This window comes from Sceloporus occidentalis, unplaced genomic scaffold (genome assembly GCF_023333645.1).
Source record: "Sceloporus occidentalis isolate IW3139 unplaced genomic scaffold, rSceOcc1.0.p SCAF_28, whole genome shotgun sequence".
Lineage (NCBI taxonomy): Eukaryota > Metazoa > Chordata > Lepidosauria > Squamata > Phrynosomatidae > Sceloporus > Sceloporus occidentalis.
The window spans coordinates 12756239-12781363 of NW_028317008.1; the positions used below are offsets into that span (position 1 = coordinate 12756239).

The 25125-nt window shown below is 38.0% G+C and overlaps 1 protein-coding gene across 7 annotated transcripts in view; it reads right to left on the minus strand.

Annotated features, from left to right (window-relative positions):
- LOC149299842 (glutamate receptor-interacting protein 1-like) overlaps positions 1-25125 on the minus strand; it is a 206876-nt gene that overhangs the window by 59837 nt on the left and 121914 nt on the right. For all 7 annotated transcript variants that reach the window (XM_089486243.1, XM_089486244.1, XM_089486246.1 and 4 more), the window contains exons 2-4: positions 12502-12582; positions 4410-4545; positions 2789-2934 (exon numbers count right to left, since the gene is read on the minus strand). In XM_089486243.1, the coding sequence (XP_089342369.1) occupies positions 2789-2934; positions 4410-4545; positions 12502-12582 (363 nt within the window). The remainder of the gene's footprint in view (positions 1-2788; positions 2935-4409; positions 4546-12501; positions 12583-25125) is intronic.

Below are 25125 nucleotides of genomic sequence, written 5' to 3' on the forward strand. Positions count from 1 at the left end.
TTGCACGTAAATTGATTGATGATAACAGGTACTTAGGAAAAGCTGAAGAACATTGTTTGATTAATTATACAAGCTCTTTGTCTTTAAAAAGATGCATCTTGTAAAGCACTGCATATTTCCCTCTCTTCTTAACCTGTCTGGCACCATGTTCTACCAGCATAATTGTTCTACCGGCAAAACAAAAAAGTGTAGAATTCGAGTGGTGCTATACCAATTGCACCTCCTAGACATCAAAAAATCTTAAAGTTGTCAAAGACTAATCCATTTAGAGTTTCATGCAGAATTTTTTAAATGATACAGGAATCCATTACTGGATCAGTGACCTCCAATGAGCCAATTGTTCAATAACACGCAGATGCACATAATGCACAAATGCATTCGCCTCTACTTTTCAGGTGTCCAAAATGTTCTCTAAAAGCAGGGACCGGTAGCGAAAAGGTGGGAAGATTACCTCTTCGACATAATGTGAACTAAATAAAAGTTGCTGTAAACTAAGTGGGAAGAGACACAGGTACTCATTACACAACAGTGGTAGAAGTAGTAGTATGACATGATAAATTACTATTGCACATTAACTGCTATGGTGGAACATCAAGATGATGCATATGTACGGAACTTTAGGTAAATAGGCTGCTAAACTCCAAATTCCGGTAGAAATCCTATTTACCTATGCAAGAAAAAGACCGCTGGTTTCCATGGTTGTCCAAAACTCAGAATTAGGTTCCAGTGCTGATCTTTAGACATGTTGTCTATTTACAGGTTGACGTCTGACATCATCAAAAAGATGTTTCATAGTTTAAACCATGATCAGACACCCTGCTTTGTGTATACACACACACCAACTAAATAAAGCTTTGGACCGTAAACAAAACAGAGTAGATTCATTTACAAGTAATATTTTGTGTTACTGCTGAAATGAAAACATCAAGTGGCAGAAAGTCATGCGCAGCTTAGACCAAACCACTAAATAATTAAAAGAAATAAAACAGAAGACTCAAGACGGAAGCATGAATAGGTCACTTGTTCTGCATAAAAGAACACAGCAGAGATGAATGTATGCATACAAAAATAAGATTTATGAAGCATGGGATTACACCTCACATACATATTGTATATTTATAAGAAAGGTTGCCTTATCAGAGTCTGGAATTCTATCACATTGTGATGAAGGGGCAACACTATATGAGGAATGTTTGCATCATCAGAACTTGCTCACCATAAATATAAGGTGTCAGCGCTGATGGGATCAGATTTTACCCTTTTACATTGTTACTTGTTTATTTTCTACATGTAAAGTTGCACATATGTTATATTATATTTAGCTATATTTACACCTAGAGGAATATATCGCGTAATCCAAAAACAATAATGCCCTGTTAAACAAAAGAACATACATTTTACGCCTATGGGCTTCTTTATTACATGTATCTTGAGGGCCTCAAGGACCATCAGATTTTACCTACTTATTTTTGTTTTCTACCCATTAGAACGGGATCTCCACAAAGAGAAGCGTCTTTAACACTCATTACGCATTACATAAAAGAATAACCCATCCTTTAATTTCCAGGCACATTCCAGGAGAGAACTCATTTATTAGTAGGCATGGTACAGGAGAAAAGACCTCATCCATCCTTGTTCTTCATGAAATTCTGAGTGACTGGTACATTGCCCAATAATTAATGTACCCCTGGTATGGGTCTCAGGGTAAATCTACAATAAATATCCACAAAAAGTTAAGCACTATAAATATAACACTAGTCAGCTACTAGCATGGTAAAGGATTATGTGATGTTCTGTAACATACAAGTGTGCTTTAAGTGCACTGGGAGACCATTAACATGAAGTTGTAATAATTTAAAGCATTTTGAGAACGAAAATATTACATTTGAAATGAATATATACTTTTGCTTACCAGACCCTTAGAGGAAATAATCTTACAATAACAGGGATGTTAAAGGGACAGTCTAATGTCCCTGACACCCCATCTAAAGAAGAATTCATATTTAAGCGATTATGCATTCTTTCAAAATGAAAATTAAGAAATAAAAGCACTTACCTAAAGACACTGCATTGCTAATATGAATATCTAAATATATTAAATAGAAATATAATTTGTTGCACTTCATAGTGCCTTGAATTCACAGTCAAAAACTACGAGAAGATTTCACAAAGTTATGATATTTTGCCTCCAGGGCTAAATGTTTTACATCAGACTAGATCAGGAAAGCAAAACTTGAAAATGCTAACTGAAGCTATAAGCAAGCATAGTTCTTGCATCTACCTGGACACAATTTATAACTGAAGTGAGAAAAAGGTCAACACTGCTGTAGAGAAAATTAATGTAACCCCAAATATACCAGTGGAATGCAATTCTCACCACCTGACTTTTTGAAAGGGCAGAAAACAGGGTTTGCGTTCTCAAATTCTAAGCGTAAGCATATTACTAACCAAAGCACATGAGCTAGAGTATAACTTCACAAAACAGTGTGTGATCTAGACTGATTGTACTTGAAACAGATTGAAAAAATTGTTACAAGTAAAAATTACAGCTGGTTAAAAGAGTGCAAACAGTGGTAGAACAGATGTGAGGTCTCTTCCGCAGTTTTCCATAAATTCATAAGTTCTTAGGACTTTTATTTTAAAATGATTTCAATTGGTGCTAGAACATTAGTACAGAAAATCCAAAACCGTCCTTTTAACCGTTTTAAAGGGCAAAGTGCTTAATGTTACAATGCAACAGTTGCTTTTGTTGAAAATCAGGACAGTGGACGTTAGCTGGGGCACTTACCCACTGGAGGCAGCTCATATTCCACCTCAAGGACCACTCGTTCTCCAACATTCTTCAGTAGGCTGATAATCTCATCGTGGCGGAACTTGGTGAGGTTTATTCCATTCACAGCTTTGATATAGTCTCCCACATTCAGTTGGTCACTTCTGTAATGGACACTGAACTGTCAGATTGCTGGAAGCTTACCAACTGCATCTGCCATTATGAAAAACATGAACTCCTATTCCGCTATAATCTTTATAAACATCGGCAAGCTGGAGAAGAATTTTATTGTGTTTAGGTTTGGATGCTAGTGAATTAACAAGTAGCTTTACACACTTACGTTTCTGCTTTTATTATACGAAACAGTTTGTGGTTCAACTGTACAGCATATGAACAAAACATGTTACTGAACCAATTTGTGTTCAATGTATCTATGATACAAAGGTCAGCAGTACGGAATGATGTAAACTCTGCAATTCACTTTGTACTGTTAAGAAAATGCTAAATATTGTCTTAAAACCTGACATCTGCATAAAATAATACTTAATACTTAAATATTCATTTGTGAGGATATCCTCAGAGCACATTTTTCAGCGTATCCAGATTCGAATGTCAGCTTAATTCACATAATTATGGCTTTTAAAAATGCGAGAAAGGAAATGAATCATCAGCGGTAAAAGCAGAGATATTAAAATTCATCTCTTCTGAGATTCCCTACATGGAAAATAGACCTAATCGACAGGTGCAGTGAGTGCAACAAATGGATCATGATGGATATCGTCTATTTGTTGTGAAGGTAGAGAGAAAATCAGATGCTTTTGAAGAGGAAGCCCATATTTGAGTCTTCTAAAACTCAGTAATGTGTGTGAGAAGGGCTTCTAATGGGATCAGGTAGCAAGGTGGGACAAACTAGAACCAATGGAAAATGTGCCAGTTTTTAAATTTCTAGTCATACAGACACTAATGTTATTGAACAGAGCAGTATCCAATATATTAATAAACTTTTTTTATGTAATAAATTAAAGATGTTGTCTACGAGGTAACACTCTTGTTGACTGCTCCTTATAGGGATACCTAAAAACTTCCCAGACCTCTCTCTTTCTTCTGGGGAGGTCTGGCCTCAGAGATGGGGAGTGGATGGCACCTTTCTCACTTCTGCTGATAATGTTCCATTGTTGCCAGGCACGTAGTATCTGGTTATGGCAAGAGTCAAGTCTGGAATACTTCTGGGAAGCTAATGTTATGTGTCCCTCGAGCCATTCTCAATTCTCTTAGATTTTTGAATAGCATCAGCATGTTCCAATATTTTAAATCGTTCCGTTTACTTTCCAATTTCACATCCCATTATTCTAATTCACAAGATTACACCCCAATTCTGTATCATTTTTAGTAGTCGGCTTGCAAAGTGTAATTTAGCATTTACTCGTTCCTGACACTTCTGATTGATGGAATGACATTTGGAATAAAGACACAGTAATACATACAGAAAGTAGAAAAAGCACATTTAGTGAAAATGACATTTTGCTACTATTTAGCCTTTAGCTTCAGGTTAATACATCTCACCCAGAAAGCCCAAATCTCTTATCATCCCTGATGCAATATGTCCCAGGGCCAGAATCTAGGCAAAGTACATGATTACCTAGCAGCGATTCCTCCTTGACGTAGGTTAGACACTCTTGGCTTCCCATCCTTGTCAATTCCACCTGACACTGTCAGCCCTAGTGTGGTGCCTTCCTTCTTCATCAATTCAACTATAGTTGAGCCCTTGAACTCTTCTGTTAAAGAAAAATTACGAATATCGTTAAGTTAGGATCATGTAAAAGTGTTGGTTGAGGAAGGGCCAAAATAATCTCGCACATTTAATGCCCCCCCCAAAGCAATAAATTATTCATTTAAACTATTCTGTGGAATTACAGCAGAGTTGTCAAAAGATAATTTGTCAAAATCTATCTAAAATGGAAAATAGTACAAAGGAGGTTCTGAGTGCTTAATATGTGGCAACATTTCTCGACTTTAGCATCTAATACACAGCCAAGTTTAGAAATGCGCATTAGAAAATAAAGTAGAACAGGGCGAGCAGTCAGCTTTATTGTTACAATTTACAGAAGGCCTTAATTATGTTGTCTGGATTCTCCTGCTTTAAGTGGAGAAAACGCTTTTTTTGCGCTCATATTTCTTTTGCAGCTTGTTCGTTTTTCAGGACAGGAGGTCAGGGAAGCCAATAAACCTTTGCAGATGCATACTTTGATTATTATATTCTCCTCAGATTATAGGTGTACTCTATCTATACGAACGCAGAGCGATCAGGATGTAGTCGACTGTAAAGGATTCAATTTTAGAGACTTAAAAACCATATACACTTGAATTCTTAGGTTTATAATAAGCCACTTTAAAAAAAAATACTTGGCTTTTCATTTTCTTTTCCTTCACTTCTACTGATCTTTGCAGTAAAATAGCTGCTTGGTAAAAATAATTAACTTCCTTGGGAATTTATGGGATTTGCATAAATTTCATTCTAAAAGTGCTTTGCCTGATCTACACACACCATGACACGTAACAGAAAAAACAAATGGAGAAACTTGGTGGCTGAACAAAAAAGTCAAACTACTTGGAACACCATCAAGACAGTTATTTACTTTATGCATTATTTAGGAGAGGTGAGGGGTATAGGATAGCCCATGGCAACACAAGCCTTCAGCATTTTTAAGTAAAAGTGAACATACAGCAAATAACCAACCAAAAATCTTCATTTTGCCTATAGCTTGAAACAAAGGTCATAAGACCTTTAAGGCGATTAAATTTGAAACTCTGGAGACAATGCAAAGTACATATCAAAATGTTTTATTTGATCCATTTTCCATAATAAAGCTTTGTTAAATTCATCATAATCCTGTAATAGCACACCTCCTAGTTAAAGTCTAATTCAGATGTGAGGTTTTCTAAATGTGGGGCCTTCATGGAGATGCTCATAAAAGGAGAGTTAATGTCCACCTGTTACTTGATCAGTGTGTAGCCATACATAAGTAGAAAGAGAAAATGGTTTCAGATTTAGCAGCCGTCTCTCATTTTAATCATTCTCATGCAAATGAAATGCTACAAGGAAGCGTATCTAATTTACATGTGAAGTTCTAGTGACTATGTCACATGAGGTTTACATTTCTCCTGACGCAATTGAGCTGCTGTGCCAACAGACATTGTATTTTTTTTGTGTTAAGATATCCATCAATTTTATTGTGTTTAATGGAACGTGCTGTTGCTTGGCAATTGGGCCAATTTAAAATGTCGTGAGATGGACATTTACATTCATGCTAAAGTTAAACCAGAGATAAATGTCAACCCAACTGCAATCAAACCTTTATGAATAGATTTCTGTGAAGTACTCTCTAAAACAATGGTGGAGGAAAGTATTTTTACATGAAAACAATGCCAGTTGAATATTTTTTTTTTTTTAGATACCTGTGATCCAGCTGGGATACCTAAAAACTGTGCTCTGTTTGCAGCCTTAATGACTAGAGTTATGCACCACTAAACATACATATACAGCATACAATACAGTGCTTTATATAGTAATGCAGGATAGCACTGACAAAATCGTATTGCAATACACTTTTTATATCCGCAGACCTGAAGGTTGACATTGTGAGTCATGTGATATGTTGGGGGACTTTCCCTGCTGAAAGACCACACTGTGCCGATTCTTTATGGCAATGCTAAAGAATCCGTACCTACATATACTTTCATTGGCTGTAATAGGCTGGGGTCATTTTTGTATTGATTTCACATAGGCAGTATGATAGATTTTTTTTTTTTTTTTTTTAGTAGATTGGACTAAGGTTAACAGAGCTAGAACACATGCAAATGGCTAATGATCAGCTGCCAGAAAACATATAAAAAAATAACTTTTTTTTAATCTGTTACAAACAATAACAAAAAATGGCTGGAGTTCACCTTTAAGGTGCTTGCAAAGGCCAACCTACAAAGTTTGCATAATAGTCAACCTCGACTCAAGAACTGCTCTAAGTTTTATCTATGCTAAGATTCTGTGGTGAAATAAAAAAGCTTTTTTTTTTGTTGTTTTAATAGGAGCAGTAAATCAAAAGGTTTGAGAAATAGCAATAGAAAATGATTTCATTGCAAGAGAAACTTCTCGTACGAAAATGAATTACAATGAATGTGCATCTAATTCCAGTTTCTATGTAATCACTGGTAATGTATTTCTACAGAAACACCGTTTAAAATAATTGAACTTGGTTGCATTAAAAAAACAGAAGTCAGCTCGATCTGGGCCAGCAAAGCATTTCAATTATACATGTTCTTTATAAATACAGGTACATTATTTTGCCAGAAACATCACTGGGGAAAGTTCACATCAATAACCATCGTCCTCAAAGGGAGTGTTCCGCCAGGAGGCCGGGCATTTCTTGGCTGGTTTGCAGCCTTGCAGATGTTCTGCAGGACTCTGACTTGTACAGTTAGCTATCCGAAATGCTGCACTACCGGCTACCACATGACAGATAACACAACCGAAGTCAAATCGTTTGACACATCGCACCAGCAGTGCACCATATGAAACAGCCACTGAGCAGATGGACAATAGCATAGCGCCTCGTGTATTTCATTTTTAGGTGCATTACAATAATATGGAATTTAAAAAATAACATTTATTATTGTCCTGGAGAATATATTATTATTCAGATGCTTCAAAATATATATATACACACACACATACATACATACATACACACACACACAGTACACACACAAACTGTACCTTATCTATATTATCATATATTTATATATTAAAATTGTGGGTCTAACGAGCTCTCACACGTTGCAAATGACTGCTAAATCTGGTACATTATATCCTGTGTGGCCTCCTATGCACTTTACGGCTTAACAGAGCTGTACTTGTGATTCTATTTTATTCTATTGATAAAGACCTCATCGTGAGGTCGAGACGTTGTTGTCCTTCTTCAATAAATCTGCCTGATGGAACCCTTGAGTGCCTGGAGCCTTTTTCTATTTCTATTTTTTCAGTGACATTTAAGCAGAGAGCTAAAATGTAAATGTATTTTGACAATGTTATGGGTCATTAATTTTGATCCCGCTCACTAAAATAAATTTGAGTTTGGGGGTCATGGAGTAATGATCACATTCTCGTTCCCTGTTAAATTCTGTACAAATGTATAATCGCTGTGCAGTTCTCAAAACAAGATAAATCCTCAACATTCAGATTTAGATGACAACAAGCCTATGGCAAAGCTTTCCAATTAGGCCTCCCAATGCAATGTTAGATGTAAAGGAGCACACCAACCCTATTTTCATGTTAAACGTAACTTGGAGCTCATTGCATTTTACCACATGGAAATCAGTGCCTGCATTCTTAAGTTAAGAGGCTTCTGCCTCATTTAACCCCTTCTTCATAGCTGCCTCTACTGAAAGCAGGAGACATACCTCAATATGCTTCTGGCACTTGCTAAGCAGAAGTCCTGTTGTATGCTATCTGAACATGTAGGAAGGACTCCACACTTGGCCAGGAACCTTAGGTGGAAGCTCTAGGCAGACAGTATCCATACATTATCAACACCCTGGCCTCATGTCCCAGGTAATAGGGGAACATGTGAAGTCACACGTAGGTCCACCCATAATGGATGCCACTGGGCATTCCAGTATTCAAGATACTGGCCAGTACTGCCAACACATTTGGAACTGTTGACAAAAGGGTGACCACATCAGCCATGTTTTCAAGGACACATTTTTACATATCTATATATCACACACACTGAAGGGTAGCATTATATTTTGGGGGAAAAAATCATAAAAATGTTATGTGTCCTGGAAAGCGTTGCCAATAGAGTCACCCTTTTGTCAACAGTTCCAGGATGGAGGATGAGAAAGGTTTGCAAGCTGGTGTGTATATATGTGTATTTGTGTTTATGGGAAGTGTGTATGGGAAGTCGTGTGTAAGGGCAGTGTGTGTGTGTTAGTGTGTAAGGGCAGTGTGTGTGTGTGTGTGTATGTAAGGGCAGTGTATGGATATATGTGTGTTAATGGGCAGGTGTGTGTAAAGGCAGTGTGTATGGGCAGGTATGTGTAAAGGCATTGTATGTGTGTTAATGGGCAGGTGTGTGTAAAGGCATTGTATGTGTGTTAATGGGCAGGTGTGTGTAAAGGCAGTGTGTATGGGCAGGTATGTGTAAAGGCAGTGTATGTGTATATGTGCGCTTATGGGCAGGTGTGTATTGGCAGCTGGGGGGCACAATTTTCCATTCTTGCCTCCGGCACAGAGGTAGCTAGCTATGGCTCTGCTTTCACCTTATAGGAATTTTAGCCATGTAAGTACCGTGTGTCAAATCAAAAAAGTATTGCTCATTTATGTTAAAGATGACCACCTGTTGTGAGAGAGAAACGTGGAAGGGAATTGCAAATCAGGTATTTTATGTGTACTGGACGACAGTCTATTTCACTAATCAATCTCAGTTCTGGCTCCCTTGAGAAAAATGAATGCATAATGAACTAAAACGCAAAGAAGACAGAAGATGGATGCATTAATTTGCATGAGCTAACTTCTTATTTAACCTAGCTGACGGCATTAAGCACAAGCCAATAAGGTGTTTTATCTAAAAGCATTTATACTGCACAGGAATAAGCAATTTGTATGTTTTTTTGCTTCAATGAGACCCTTTAGACAAAGTAACAGCACCAGGACTAATCCTGTCCACCAAGAAAAGACATTTAATGTGAAAATAAAAACCTATAAAGTGGCCATGTACCCCTATCACCTCTGTAATGACCGAAACCCTAGTTAGTATAGTTACAATTACTAGTTAATTATTTTAGAACAAATTAACTGGATGCAAAGAGAGTGCTTACTAACACAGTAAAGAACCCTGCTGCTGATTCTACATTCTTCTTCTAAAAAAACCCCCAAAAAAACAAACATGGTAGTTACAATCTTCTCAACAATATCTGAGGTTGTAAGTTCAGTAACATCTTCAGTAAAGATAGCCTCATTTAACCTCAGCTATACGCTGCATTCCCAGGAATCATATTTAAGGGGGCATAAAGGGAACTATAGAAAAAGCTAGGAGGACAATCATGCAAACTGCATGGCGTTTAAAAAAGCTAACATACATAACTAGGCAACTATCAGACAAAACAGTATAACATAATAACATAGTATAACATACATTGTTGCATATATGATGGGAGAAGAGCTACTGCTTCTGTCCTTGTGCTGCTAAACTGATATGCGCTGACACACAAAAGGCATACATTCATATACACACATAGCTATGCTTAAAAGGCACAATCATGCATTCATATGGAGATATCCAACAAATATATGAATTAAATGTATGAGGAGACTTGTAAGAGATCTTATTGACTTAAATATGCATTACATATGGCTCCCCCTTGCAGGATCTTTCTAAGCACCAGTGACTCCTACCCGCACACTCTTTTCCTGTGGCTGCAGTTTCCTGGCTGGAGCCCCCAACCCAGTAATTATGAGCCTTGCAGACAACATCCTCTTTTACTGACTGCAACATGTAACTACAAACGACAGCACAACTGTATCCCTGCTCTGCTGTCCCGAAAAATGCATAAAAAGTAGTAAGCAGCAAGATGTCCCTTTTGACCCATTCTTAATATGTTCCTGGGAAAAGTTATTCAATGTTGACCAGGACCACTTGCTCTCTTTGGAAAAGGGGCATCTGTTAAGCTATGTTCACGGCTCAGCCCATCACTCCATACCTGTTGTCGCAAGGTGCTTTTTTGTATCCTAATGGATAGTGTCACTTAGCCATCTTTAGAACGGTCATGTTGGTCTCACTTTTTCTGAGAAGCTTCTGCACAGTTCAGAGATTATAGCAGATCCCTGAAAACTGTCAGCTAAATCATATGGGAGGAGGGAAACTGCGTCATACTTAATCTTATTTGAGATTTTTTTTTTAAGGCTATAAGAGAGCTGTGAAAATTAATTAAGATGTGTTAGCATGTGATAAAGTAAGATGCCAAAGTCCTGTTCCCCAGTCTTGGACTGAACAGTGCTTTATGCTGTTCAGAACAAGATGCTGTTCATTAGCACAACAGTAATATTTAGCAGGGTGCTGGACAGAACTGGGTGTTAAATTCTCCAAATTACAGCAATTTTATTTAAGACTTGTAGGCCATGCCATAAAATAAATTGCAAAAATAAGGAAATATAACAATGAGAAATTTTAAATTGATTTCCCATCTAAGCTGGTAAATATTAAGGGCTAGTTACACAGACTATATATATGTCTCAGTCAGTGATCCACTATTTATTATTGTGTCCTTATTTATTAAAGTGCCATTATTGGTGCCACTGAAGGGTTAAATTCCAGAAATGTTGAAATAGGTCAAATTCCACAAGTTCCTGCTGATGCTTACATGCTGCACAATGCCCCTCTGGGCAACAAGCTTCAAATACAGAAAACTATTGCTGTCGGCCTATATATTGTCATCCTAGCCTGATGGCATTCTACCAGTCCAGTATACTGGCATTGTTCCAAGGCTTCACACGCATTGGACAACCACGGCAAATGCCCAATCCCACTTAAACAAAATCTTTGTGGATTCCCGGCGGCTGACACCAGTCTGTTTTCCTTGTAATAGAAAAGTTGTATGCCAACATCGCCTAAAACCACAGAATGCACTTAAGTCATGATATGTCTTAACTTGCAAGCCAAAAAACAGAATCTCTAAGTGCTCCGAGGTGCCTCAAGTAACAACTACTTCCTTGACACCCCATGATTTACGAAGCATGGAAAAACTTGATTATCCCAAGGGTGGAACACATTTCCGATGTATTGGTACTTGCATTTATATCGGTGGCTTTCTCCAAGTCGCTTTCTTACAAAACCAATGCCATACAATTGAAATACAAGGAAACAATTGTGCCTCAAAAAGGGGAATACATCTTAATTTACTCCATAGTGGCAACCTGGTTTTCTAAAAGTGTTTTCTAAAAAGGGAAACTGAGAAGCAAATGTAGTAGCAATGTCATTGAATATGATAGATATTGACAAATCCTACTGTGTACTTGCAGGTGTCATTTTTGGCATAATCAAGTGTCATATCAGTCTTTGGAAACAGTGCTTATAATTGGGACAGTTGTGCAGTGCTTTTGTGAGTTACGTGGTAGCTCTTGCATTACTAATTAAGTAAACCAATAAAAGCTGAATTATTTTACTGATCAAAGATATATTACATCTACTGCAAGCCCCCTATATGTATCTCAAGAGAATTTCATGCCACTGACACATCGAGCTGAAGGCTTTCACACTGAACCTTAAGAGAAGACCTCGCCCCAGCAGTAGACTTTGTTACAAGCACCACCTGTACATATTGCTCCCTTTATCCCTTTGTAAGGGAAGATGGGGTCTTTGGTTGAAGTAGATGCCATTTATTGAACCAACGCAGAAAAGGATGTTACGTTTCATAAGCATCTTGTTCTCAGATAGACGGAGGTTATGCTTAAAGTGCATTGCTCTTGCAAAGCTCTAGCAACTGTAACATTTCATTGGTTTCTATGGTGATAAAGCGTATTTCTCACGCAAAGCTGTAAAACTGGAGAAACTATCACATTCCATTGGTTTCTATGGTGATTGCTTCCCTAAATTCCCCATTATGGATATGCTTCACATGGGAGACCTTCTAAACTGAACACTACCAATACATGATAATACTCCAAGACAGGGACTTACCTGTGATGCTCTGCCTGCGCACTGCCAGTGCCCCATCGGGTGCCTTAGATTGGTTTGCAGACTTTGTGTAAGGACCCTCATCTGTAAAGAAGCAACAGACATGTTACACTGTAGAACGTTTTCTCTCCTAGGCAACAATTTTATTAAGCGTTGACATTTAGCAAGAAAATTGTTTTGAGAAAATAAAGGTGACATCATAAAAATACATCTTTGATTTACAGAAAATAAAACATATCTTTGGACGACTAAACAAATCATTGTGCTTATTTTGACACCAGATTCTACAGAACAGCTTGTAATGCATCCATTTATAAGAGAAGTGCGACACAGATCACTGCAGAAGTACGTCTACATCATTTACATGTAATTGATGCATTTCTCCAAAATTACTTGTGAACAATGAACAGGGAAAAAACGATACATAAATGTTTTGAAATTTCCTTCTTTGTGTTAAAACTTTGATAGTGCTCTATTTATATGCTTCTGTGAAGGGTGAAACAGTGTCCCCATTTTAAGGGGCACAGTTCCCTAGTGGAGACATCTGTCCCCCTCCACCCACAAGTTTGTATTTGTCTTTCCTAGAAATGTCCGCTGAACCCTTCTTAAGGCTAAATGTAAACTGTTTTTCAAGAGTAACCTGGTATTTTGCTTTAAATGCTTTAAATGTCATACAATAAATCTTCCATTATTAATTAATGCATTATTAAACTCCTGCCAAACATTTCATTTTATCAAAATGTCACCCTTAAGTAACACATTAGTACAGAATGTAAACATTGCTATCCATTTGTCTGATTATGGCAAAGCACGACACAACTACACCACATCCTTGGATCCAGATTCTGTCCTGTGATTACTGATATAAACGCATAAAATCTTTCCTGGCATCTTGCTTACTATATTAAAGTCAGTTTACTTTCATGACTAGGTTTTTGGTATTCATTTTATTTCTATATTCACAACATTTCATTTAGCTTGTCAACATATTTACAGTAGCAAAATACGGTCAATTGTGTTTTATAGCAATAACATTCTTAAAGTTACGTTTTTAGATGTCTCTTCTTTAAAGCTCTACATCAGATATCCCAATACCGTAAAAAACAGCCACAAGCTCCTAGCCAGACATTCTGCATTCATAAATGGTTGTGAAAAGATTGGGTCGTTCTGAAGAGCGCAATGAAAGGATCCCACCTTTACAATAAGTCAGTTCATGAAATTTCATCCCTGCTAGATATTCCACAGTCAATATTAAGTGGTATTTTTGGAAAGTGGAAGCATTTAGGAACAGCAGCAACGCAGCCATGAAGCAGAAGACCAAGTCACAGAGTGGGGTCACCGAGTGCTGAGGCCAACACTCTGCTGATCCCATAGCTGAAGAGTTCCAAATGTCCACTGGCATTAATATCAGAACAATAACTGTGCAGTAGGAGCTTCATGGAATGGGTTTCCATGGCCGGGCAGCTGCATGCAATCCTCACATCACCAAGTACAATGCCAAGCGTCGGAACGAGTGGTGTAAAACACGCCGCCACCGGACTGGAGCAGAGGAAACGTGTTCTGTGGAGCAATGAATCACGTTTCTCTGTTTGGCAGTCCGATGGGAGAGTCTGGGTTTGGTGGATGCCAAGAGAATGTTACCTCCCTGACTGCATTGTGCCGACTGTAAAGTATGGTTGAGAGGGATAATGGTATGGGGCTGTTTTTCAGGGGTTGGCCCCTTCCCAGTAAAGGGAAATCTTAATGCTTCCAAAAGTTTGGAGAAGGCCCTTTGACCTCAACCCCATCAAACTATATATAGTAAAGAGTACACCCATGGGAATCACTATTAAAACACCATAAAAAAGTATTAGTTAGTAAAGGCAGCTATGTAGGAGGTGAGAGTAGGTTCTCACCCTATTGAGAGTGTGCCTTGATGAGGCGGGTGAGCTTAATTATGCTTTGGCCAATTCATATAACCAAAACCTCTCATTTATATTATGTTTATATATTTGTTTCTAACTTTATTAGGGTGAGAAGTGCAGACAGTTTTTGTTTTTTGTATACATTGTACAGCCAACACACTGTATTTGTAGCATGCTCACACTGTTTGGTAGGCCTCATATCATACATTTGTATTATTTGAGCCTGAGACTAGCTTAGCGCACCGACATTTTTTCTTTTCCCAGTAAAGGCAGCTATGCACATACTAGATTACTGGGCACAGGGACAATGATTACCACTTTAAAACAGTCACTTGGTTGAGAAGGTACAGAGAGTTTCTGAAGACTGGTGATTCAATCATCATCATTAAAGTTACAGCATTAGCATGGTGCTTATTGTTGGTTTTCAAAAGAATACTAAAAGTGTTAATTAACAAATTACTTGTTATAACTTTTTTTTAATGACAACATCCAAGTAGAATTACTATGGTTTGGAAGGTTGGGTACTGATATCTTGCTTAATAAACAAGCTTTCATTGACTTAACTGTGAAATTTAAGCACTGCAAAATATGCATTAACTGCCTGCTAACCATCCAAATCAATTCTTGGATTTAATCCAGACATGGGCTGAGGATGATATTAACAAATAGGCAATAAACATGGGTATTAATAAAATATAATTAACACACATTTTACTCGCAGACTGTAAAACTATAAAACTATATATTAACTAATAAAATTAAACATGCCAGCTGCAGGCCACAGCATCCCTGATCTACACAAATTACTAATAGACTCTTTGCGCAGAATCCTCCTCGCTCTATATTAAACTGGAAAACACTGTTTACTAAAGAAAACATAAGTATTTCACAGGCAAATGTATAAAATAATAATAATAAAAGGCTTCACCATTATACAGCATCAAACACAAGTTAACTGTTCTATATTGTAGTTATTAATTTGTCTTTGGGGAATTGTAGGCCAATTCATTTTCATTCTCTACTGAGCAGAGTATTGCATAACCCCCCCCCCCTCCAACATTTCATGTGGTAAGTGAATGGAGGAGCAAGGCTTCTGCTGAAAGGGGGGGGGGGGTCAGAGGTGTAACGTCCTAATCATCTTACCCAGAGAGTCAGTACTCTTGGTAGCGGCAATGTAGGGTCTGTGCTGTGATCTCATGGTGTCACACCGGGCCCCCTATAGGCACGGGCCCGGTCGCAGCTGCGAACCCTGTAGTTAGGCCAGTGGATATGACTTTTTCTACATTCACTAACTTGACCATAACTATGTGGACAACGGCATGGATATTGGAATTTTTTTCGAAATATTACTTTTGTTACAAAGGGATGCTCCAAGCAATTCTGCATGCCTTACATTCGAACATAACTACTAAGCATGCAGGGCAGAGGATGGCTACAGCAAGATACATCATCCTTGGAGCACAATGAACATGCTTAGACAAGTGACTGGGAAACAGAAGTGGAAGAGAGCTGCGTCACCCAGCAGTCCACTCCTGTTCGTAGTGTAACTAGCACCGCATAAACGATTGGGCAACAAGATACCACCGAGGAGGAAAACTGTAATTTCCAACCACCTCCAATTTAAAACTATGCTTTAGAGGTATTAGAAGTGCTGCCATCTTACAAAACAAACATGTATTTCAATGCACAATAATTTAAGGATTAGCCCCCATAACAAACCCCTTCAGATATACTTGGGGCACCAATAAGCTTTTTGCTGAATGTCTGCTCCTGAATTACGGTACTAATTCTGTGTTGAGGAAATGCTATAGTCTTAACCTTTACATAATGGCCATGAAATTATTATACTGACTGCTGAACTCACCACATTCCTTCTGGAACGTCTGTTTAAAACCACAAAGAAGGGCCATCGCTGCGCTATGGTTACATACGATTCAAATCAACAAAAATCCAAACTCGGAGAGACAATCTTCCAGTGTCTGCCTTCTTCAATTAATATGCGGTGCAAGAGACTGGTCATCCCTCTTCTCCATTCTACATCTGCTCCACCACAGCCTAAGGATGTCCATGGTGACTTTTACAAGCAATATGTGTCAAGTCAAATTATAGAGGAAGCCTGCTGCCTCTCCTCGGAAATCAGCCACGAAGCAGAATGCTTTATTGTGTTGCCGTAGCCCTGCTCATGGCCTGGGCTGTGGGGAACAAGTTTTAATTTAGCTCCTGGTCTCAGCATGCAGATACTTGGCAGCTGTAACACAGATCTACTGCTCCTTTCAGGTTTCTCCTCCTCACAGTTCATTAACAAATGCCAGTAAATGAGATCTAAAGGGGCATAAAGTCATAACTAGAAGTAGGCCAGAGGGATGGATGAGCTTTATAGGGGTTGTATTCCAGTTGCCCAACTACTAGTTGTAGTCCATGGTTTTCCTTTTTTTTTTTTTTGATTAGTATTAGGTTATTAATCAATCATATGTCATCCATACAATTAAAATACAATATCAAGGGAGGGATGTTTATTTAAAATCTCTGATCCAATGAAATGTCTTGTAATTGAGAACAAAGTAACAGTGTTTTTTTATTGCCTTGTATTTATTTTTGTTTTACAAGGGTAGAGTCTTAATATTCTCATTTTGATATGGCAACAGACAAGGATGCGGAACAGCTTTTCAGGGCGCAATAAAATACATGCATTAGCTACTGCGACAGCCAGTGACTGAGCACAACAAATCTTACCCGTTCACTGCATTATTAGTGTCACTTTTATGGAATCTGTAGTTTTACTTGCTGCAGTATCTTCCAGAGACGACGCTGGCTTGTGTGCACTTGAGCAAAGAGGTAAATTCTGTATATTACCCACATTCTATAAACTCTCATTATGACGAATGAGAAGAATTGTGGCATGTTTAGACCCCCAACAATTATATTACAATAATTACCTGAACCCCGTATTTATCATTTTGCCACTATACCGTGTTCTTTCCAGACACTATCCACATTACTCAGTGTTCCATATTCTGGCATTATGAATACCCTGGCTGAACGCCACTACCTGCAGAGAAAGCCTATACTACCTGGAAACAGACATAGACGTTTGTGTACATTTCCTGATATACTATTTTCAGGCTGTCCCTTTACAAGTTGCCAATTTAAAGGCAACTGGGAGCTTTCATGTTTAGAAGAATTGTCCAAACACTGTTTAGTGGGGATTTTTTATTCTCCTTATAAATAAAACTAAAATTTCACCTCTCCCTGGAGCCACTGTAGTTTATTACATGACGTGATCGACACATTAAATAAACATCACATAGAGCTCTCGTTAAATAAGGCTTAGCACTATAATCTCTCTCATGGGCGTTAAAACGCACAGTGGCGGGCCGTAAACACTGGAAAGGTATTGCCTATGGACTAATTAACATCCTAGGTTAAAGTGTTCATAATGCTACTGGACCGCTGGACTACGTGTAACCAGCGCTTTGGACGCGGTCAGTAAAGGTAGATAAGTAAACTCTACTAAGCAACATTATTTCACAACTAAGATACATTACTTTTATTACACCTTTTTTCTATTTCTTCTGTTGAATGTCATTCCTTTGCCATGGTAACGCAAAGATTTCATGACAAAACCACAGCAAAGAAATTAAATCACTTGATGTCACTGTTTGTAGGGGTAAAAACATAGTATTTCATAGCTTATGAACTAAATGTATCCATCCGTATTTATCTCAATAAAACAAACTGTTACGCTGAATTGTTCCCGTCCTATAACTGTATCAGTGTTCTACAGTCCTAAGTGTCACAATAATGGTTGATTATCCAGCAGTAAATGTGCTTAACATACTGGAGAAGATGGTATTTAGTGGAGCAGCCTGCCAACGGAAGTAATAGGTGTTAACATCATAAGGAAATTTAAACATGTGTGGAATATGTATATGACTTTCCTGAATCTTAGAAGAGAACAAGGACTGATTAAGGACCAAGTCTTCAAAGCAGAAAAAAACAGGCAGAGTAGATGGGCCAAATGGTTCTTATCTGCTTACAGTTAATCTTTGTCTAATTGGAACAAAACCTTCTTTATGTACCACAGACATATCTATTTGTGGATTGTTGTGTTTATTTGACTTAAAAAAAACACCCACATTAAAACATGTTTCTTCCTGTAAAGTGTAGATAAAGTCTGGTTTTAGAAGAAGGTTGTAATTTCATTACTAACGGGTCTACAAGATATTTCCGATGTACTTCAGTGTACATCCAGTAGCACTAAACAAGTTGTGTTACTGAGATAAGGACATCAAAGAGGAAAAGTGCTCTAACTCCCCCCAAATAGACAATCTTCCTATTTTAAGATGTCCAGCTTTCATGGGCTAGTACCCTCCTAGCTTCTACTGCTACACTGTGCTCTAATCCATTCTATTTTAAAAACCACACAAATGAAAACTGGCCCATATCAGAAACAAAGCAATTTGGCAAAAAAATAGTTAATTCCTCAACACAAATGTGTGGTGACACCCTTAACAAAGCAATGAGAAAACAAAATGCTTAGCGATTAAGCCAACTTTTTACACTATTGCAAGAGGGCAGTCTGCACTAAAAGGAATATGATTTTAAAGGTGCTGTTCCGCTAACTGGGAAAAATGTATACTTTTCTAAATAAACAATCAAGAAACATCATCCCAAGTACAGCTCAATGTCCAAACTCTTCCCAGAGGTAATTCTTTAATCAGGTAAAAATGTTGCCTCATTCGTATTTTTGCCAGGAACAATTATGCGACACTTAGAAACTAAGAAACCTTCTTAAAAGTTTGTATATTTTGTGTGACTATACCAGTAGAAGAAACTATTACAGACGTGCCAAGGTTTTTTTTTTTTGCATAACATCTTTTCATCTCAATTAAATGTTTTATCTAAGAGGACTGTTGACTGCCCTAATGAAAACGGCATTTATGGTGCAACGTAGCGCTGTAATAACAGCATCCTTTATTTGCAGCACACAATGGCAGTAACCTATGAAGAATGATGCTGATGCAGAATCAGAAAAGTGATGTCATCACCATGGCAGACAATGTATTGCTCCTGCTTGTGAACTATTCTACTGGCTGCTGTGGTAATAAGACCACCTTTGAAACTTTGCAATGGAGTTGCTTTCTAAAAACAATCCCCATTGAGTGGTGCAATCAGCCTTAGAATATAAAGCCACCACCAGCTGCTTGCCGTCCATGCGATGCAGCTCGTTGCCAGATTGCCTGATGAAGGGTAATTTCTGACCCATTAATTTGCTATATCAGACAGTTACAAAAAGCACCCCCATGTCTTTTCTGAATGTTCAAATTATCAGAGATAAGTAATGCCGACACAGCCAGAAATGTATTTAACCAAGCTCGCTGTATAATCTCAGCAGGGATTCTCACATCCTCTGTGAGCATACCAATTCTTCATGCATCAGAGTGAAAGCGTTTTAAGAACCGCAACACTTCATTTGGTTTCTTCTGGATTGCAAATCTATCCTATACTTTGCCTAAGGGCATCTTTATTTGGCAAAGACATGAATCCTCCATTTATATCCAGCTTCAGTATGCTAGATGTTTGATGAGTATCCCCAATTGAAAAGTGCCACATAAAAAGGCACCTCAACATAAAGACTTCTTGAACTTAAAAACCCATGTGTTAAGAGACCAAATAAAGCCCTCGGGGGCAATTCTTTTGATTTCAACAGCTCTCTTTGCTCTCATAAAAACACATCCCTTCCAGTCTTTAGAGGAATATGCAATATTTATGCCAACATGCCCCTTAAGTTTGAGAGTGATATACATATACATTTCAGAACACATTGGGTTATCAGATGAAATTATAAAGAAGCCTGATACTAACAGACTACCTATAAATAAATAAAATAACATAGAATTTGATGAACCATTCGGCCCATCTAGTCTGATCATTTTTCCTGATGTCAAGACTTGGTCTACATCTAAGTCTCCCACCCTCTAGTTTGAGATTATGACCCCTTGTTCATTTCTCTTTCTTTGAGATAAAGCTCCCTCTTGTACTTTCTATCACACCTCCAAGCTTCCTTCCAAGTTATACATATTGAGAAGCCTTAAAATGGCACTGCAATTATAAAATCCCTCAGCCATGTTATTATTTATTGCTTTCTATAGCACCATCATATTATGTAGTGCCGTACAATGGGTAGACATAACAAGTAGTATATAACATAATATCTTGATTTGGCAGAAAAACAGATGAGGAGGTCCCTGCTCAGACTAGCTTACTATCTAGAGAATGGTTAAACAAACAAAAACAAAGAATCTATATATATGTTAAAAAGGTTAAAGAGAAAAAAGCTTAAAAGTAAAGGAACTACTTAATTCCCGACTGGAAGTGGCCTTGCATTGCAGGTCACCCATATTATTGGTTACCTATCCCATATGCTCAACTATTTCAGGAAGGCTTCAGTCTCTGTAGTGATGGCTGATATCATGCATACATCCATATTAAAGTCTTATATAGCCTAATGTTGCACTTTTAGGCTTTAATCACATCTGTGCACATGTATGGCATTTGTCCTTCAATATCACTATGGACAGCTGATGCCGTCGGCAATGAGAGTTTTTCCAGAAACTGGTAAGTGTTTGGGCTAAGCGGTGATAGCAGTAGAGGTTTGGGTGGGGGTACATTGATTTTTTTTATGTGAAAATCACGGTAAAGCCACTTTAATCACCGAAAACCACATAAAGAAAAATTTGAGAGCATTTTCAGAAAATCATTCCAGTATTCATCCTGAATATTGTGGCATATATTAAAGACTGTACTCTACACATGTTTAAACTCTAAATAAGCCATTTTGCTATCTATGCACAGAGCTTAAATTCTCAGATTTGTCTAACAAGTGTATGCGATTTTATCTATCATTATCATGAGTGTTCCGATTAGCTGGCGTTCAGAAATAAATTCAGTGCATTCTAAGTTTAACTTCCTTTTCTGAAAGAGAGAGTCCCATTATCTAGAGAGAAGACATTAAAGACATCATCAAAAGCTTTGTTAATGTACAAGAAGTAGCACAGCTCCTGCCAGCAGCAAAGGGACCCCAGATGTAATAGATTTGTAATTTACGTAGTAAATATTATACTTTTTATGCCAGTTTAGAGGATCTGAATACCAAGAGATCTATAGATATAAAAAAATACTCAATGAATGAAAGGAAATGTTCCTGTCTTTAAAGAAGCACAAAAAAAAAAAGTTATCCCTATAAATAAATAAAAAAACATGCTCTGAAGATATTAGATATAACAAATGTCACACTTGGGATTAGACAGGCAGGGATCAAATATCAAGTCATAGAAAAGACTTAAGGCCATCAAGTTCCGCTTATGACTTATTTCACAGGTCCCACAGTTAGAGATCATGCATGGCGTGTATGCCACCAGGAGACGTCATCTTAACTTCCTGCTCTGAGATAATTCCTCCTCATTATCTCTGTCTTATTGACTCATTCAAAGCCAACCCATGACTATGCAAACATACATTTTATTCTTTAAAAAAAAATAAATAAATAAAAATAAGGTAAATCCTTGTAAAAGCAAGAACACAAAAAATAGATACAATGTGCTGTGTGGATAGTGTCACAGGGAAAGACAACTGTGAAATAACATTTTGCAGGAGAGTTAAAGAGACCTACAACATAAATAGTAGACCTATACAAAAGAGCCAAAAACGATTCAGACTAATTTTTCAGTTCACATTCTGTTCGACTGAAAATTCGGAGGCATTCTTAGTTTGAAATTAACATGAATAAACATGAATTTCTGTAAACTACACAAGGAGACACACAGCTTGCTAGCCAGCCAGAACGACATATGCATAGCTGGGAACTCTCCGGGTTTGACCCGGAGATTGCCGGGTGAGTGCCGCTCCTCCGGTTCAATACCTGAATCCTCCGGGTCGCGGGAGCGGGGTGCTGACACGCCCCTCTCCCCGGCCATTTTTTCCTTTACATGGGGGTGTTCCCCCCAACTTCAGTGCGCAGTCCTGGCCGCGTCCCGCAAGGGAAGGCTCCGGGTAGCCGGAGTCGAGAAGTTCCCAGGTATGGACATATGTATAGAGCTACATTTTCTTAAAAAAGGGAGTAGAGATCTGGACAATAATTATGACTGCAGGGAGGTATACCAGCACATAAGCAGACTACTACTACCAATTTATTTAAAAATCTATAACATACAGACAAGCCTTCCATAACGTAAGTATCATGGCATGCGTACCACTCATATGCCACATGTTTGAATGGCCAGATCCAAATAAATTGATGAGGTACTGATAATGAAACAGAAGCTTACTAATGTACAGCAACTTGAGCCCCACATCCAGACTGAAGCTGAACAATAACATTACAATCAGTTTTTAGTTCTAATTTTCTGGTACAGTAAGTACGGCTGTGATTGATATACAGAAGCTAGCTGGGAAAAATCAATGAGGAGAAAGCTATGGTGACAATACATGATCCAGTGCTGGATGTCTGCGCTGGAACACTACTTCAAATTATCTTACATGCAAAAGCCCTGAACTCTCGCTTTATCCAGCGATATCCAGCTGTGTCAGGAAATTATGAATTATTTAACTATGCATTATGCTGCTATTGGAATTTCATATGCTATGTTTATCCTCCATCCAAGATCCTTCACAACTTTTTGGAAAAATTGTTTCTTCTTGGGGGGGAAATCAGCCATAAAAAAAAACACTACCTGGTGTAAGAATCACATTACATTTTATTTATACAGCACTAGCAGATTCTGTAGGGCTATTACAATAGGGGACATTGAACATGAAAAACATTAAAAATGACAATATTCAAAACAATAAGACATACTGGTACAGAAGACGAAGAAGAGGGCTTTTGCTCATGTGAGCTTACAATCGATAAACTGACCGGTTATGTAGTTTTACATATATGATTAAGCATTTTTTCTTGTTGGTTTACTGTTAAATGGGAAGACCAATGGGGAAAACATCTTTAAAATGCAGTGCTATACCAGCAAAAACCTAGTTTTACCTCAATTTATTTGGAGACCCGGAGGCTGCCATTGTTGTCAGCCGCGTGATATTTTGGATGATTTTCCCCGCTCAGACACCACGCTGAGCTGATTCTTTATGATAATTCTAATGAAGTTTGTTCCATAGACTTTCGTTAGTGGCTGTTTGAGCCACCACAGGTAGTATCATAAGGAGCCAGGGTTTTTCTAGCGTGTTTTTCTTAATAGATAAGTTAACAGAGCTAGGATACATACAAAGCACCTGCCTGACAACATTGTATCATTCGAAAACCAAAACTGCTCTGAAAAGAAAGCAGCATTACATTTTTGAAAACGCATTCTTATTCTGATTCTAGTAATAAAAATTGTTTAATTTGATGGTGAATTATGAAATAACATCATTAGCTTTTATACAAGACACAAAAGGTTTGTAAAGCTTTTTTACATGTCACTGATCACTAAATAAACAGCCAGTTTTTACCCTCTTAGCACACAGCAGCTTAGTGTATATGTTCCATAAGAACGGGCATTGAGACCTGATTTATGGCTTGCAAGTATGTGCTTCCATTTTATATGCTCCTAATTCATGGTTGGCATGTAAAGCGCTGTAATAAATTGCTGATGTTCCACAACTTTGCTATTGTCACATCTAACAGAATGAAGGGAATTACAGTGCTAGACATGCTAACTTTTAAATTATAGCTCCCATTATCGAGTATTTTATGCTGATATCACTCGGAGCCTGTCACTTTTCTTGCGGCACACCTTGCAAATGCACGGATGGATTAATCTGAATCCCTCACATGGCCTTTCCTCTCAACTCCTGCTGCCAGGGCCCACGTGCATATACATTGCCAGTTAGATCCAGTGCCAGGTGAGAGGTCTATTGGAACCCACGAGCTCATGTGCAGAAAGTGCTCCCATTGATTTCAACTAGGGAGCCTTCTTTATGCCAATTGTTACACTATGCAATACGGCGGCCAAAGTAGAAATGCTGAAACATGTTGCAAACAAAGATTTTCACTTATTATTTCCCTTTACTACAGCTTGCCCATGCTGCGAGAGAACTGGATATCACATCTACGCTTACAGCCGATCACACAACATTTCCAAGGAGGACATTTGATAAAGACCTCATTGTGAGGTCGAAACGTTGTTGTCCGTTTCCTTCAATAAATCTGTCTGATGGAACCCTTGAGTGCCTGGAGCCTTTTTCTAATTTGTAGTTTAGAGACATGGTTAGAGGCGTGGTTAGGGGTAGATGTCTACAAAGACTATAGGACTTGCTGGCAGTAATTTATGCATATTTCATTAATATTCAGTTAATAAATATTTTTTATTCTTTATTAACTAATTATTGGGAAATTTAGGGCTGTAGAATGCTGTTATATTCTCATACAAAGCATTCTGAGCTTCTAGAAAAGAGGGACATCAGGGAAGGTAAGAGGGACTAACAGGTTTAAAACAGCACAATTGGGAGGTATAGTGTTGTAGCTACTACCGGGGGTAAATACAAAGAAACACACTAATGCTAGATCCCCATTTTATGTAAGTTATTGGGACTTCAAGGTTACATTGATTTGCAGGGGTTAAAGGGATTATTATATTGAATGCATTCTTCTAGTGAAAATAGCATACTCGAGTTTTTAAGGAAGCCAATTCTCAATTTGCACTGCATAAGATTAGTTTTTCACAACATCTGC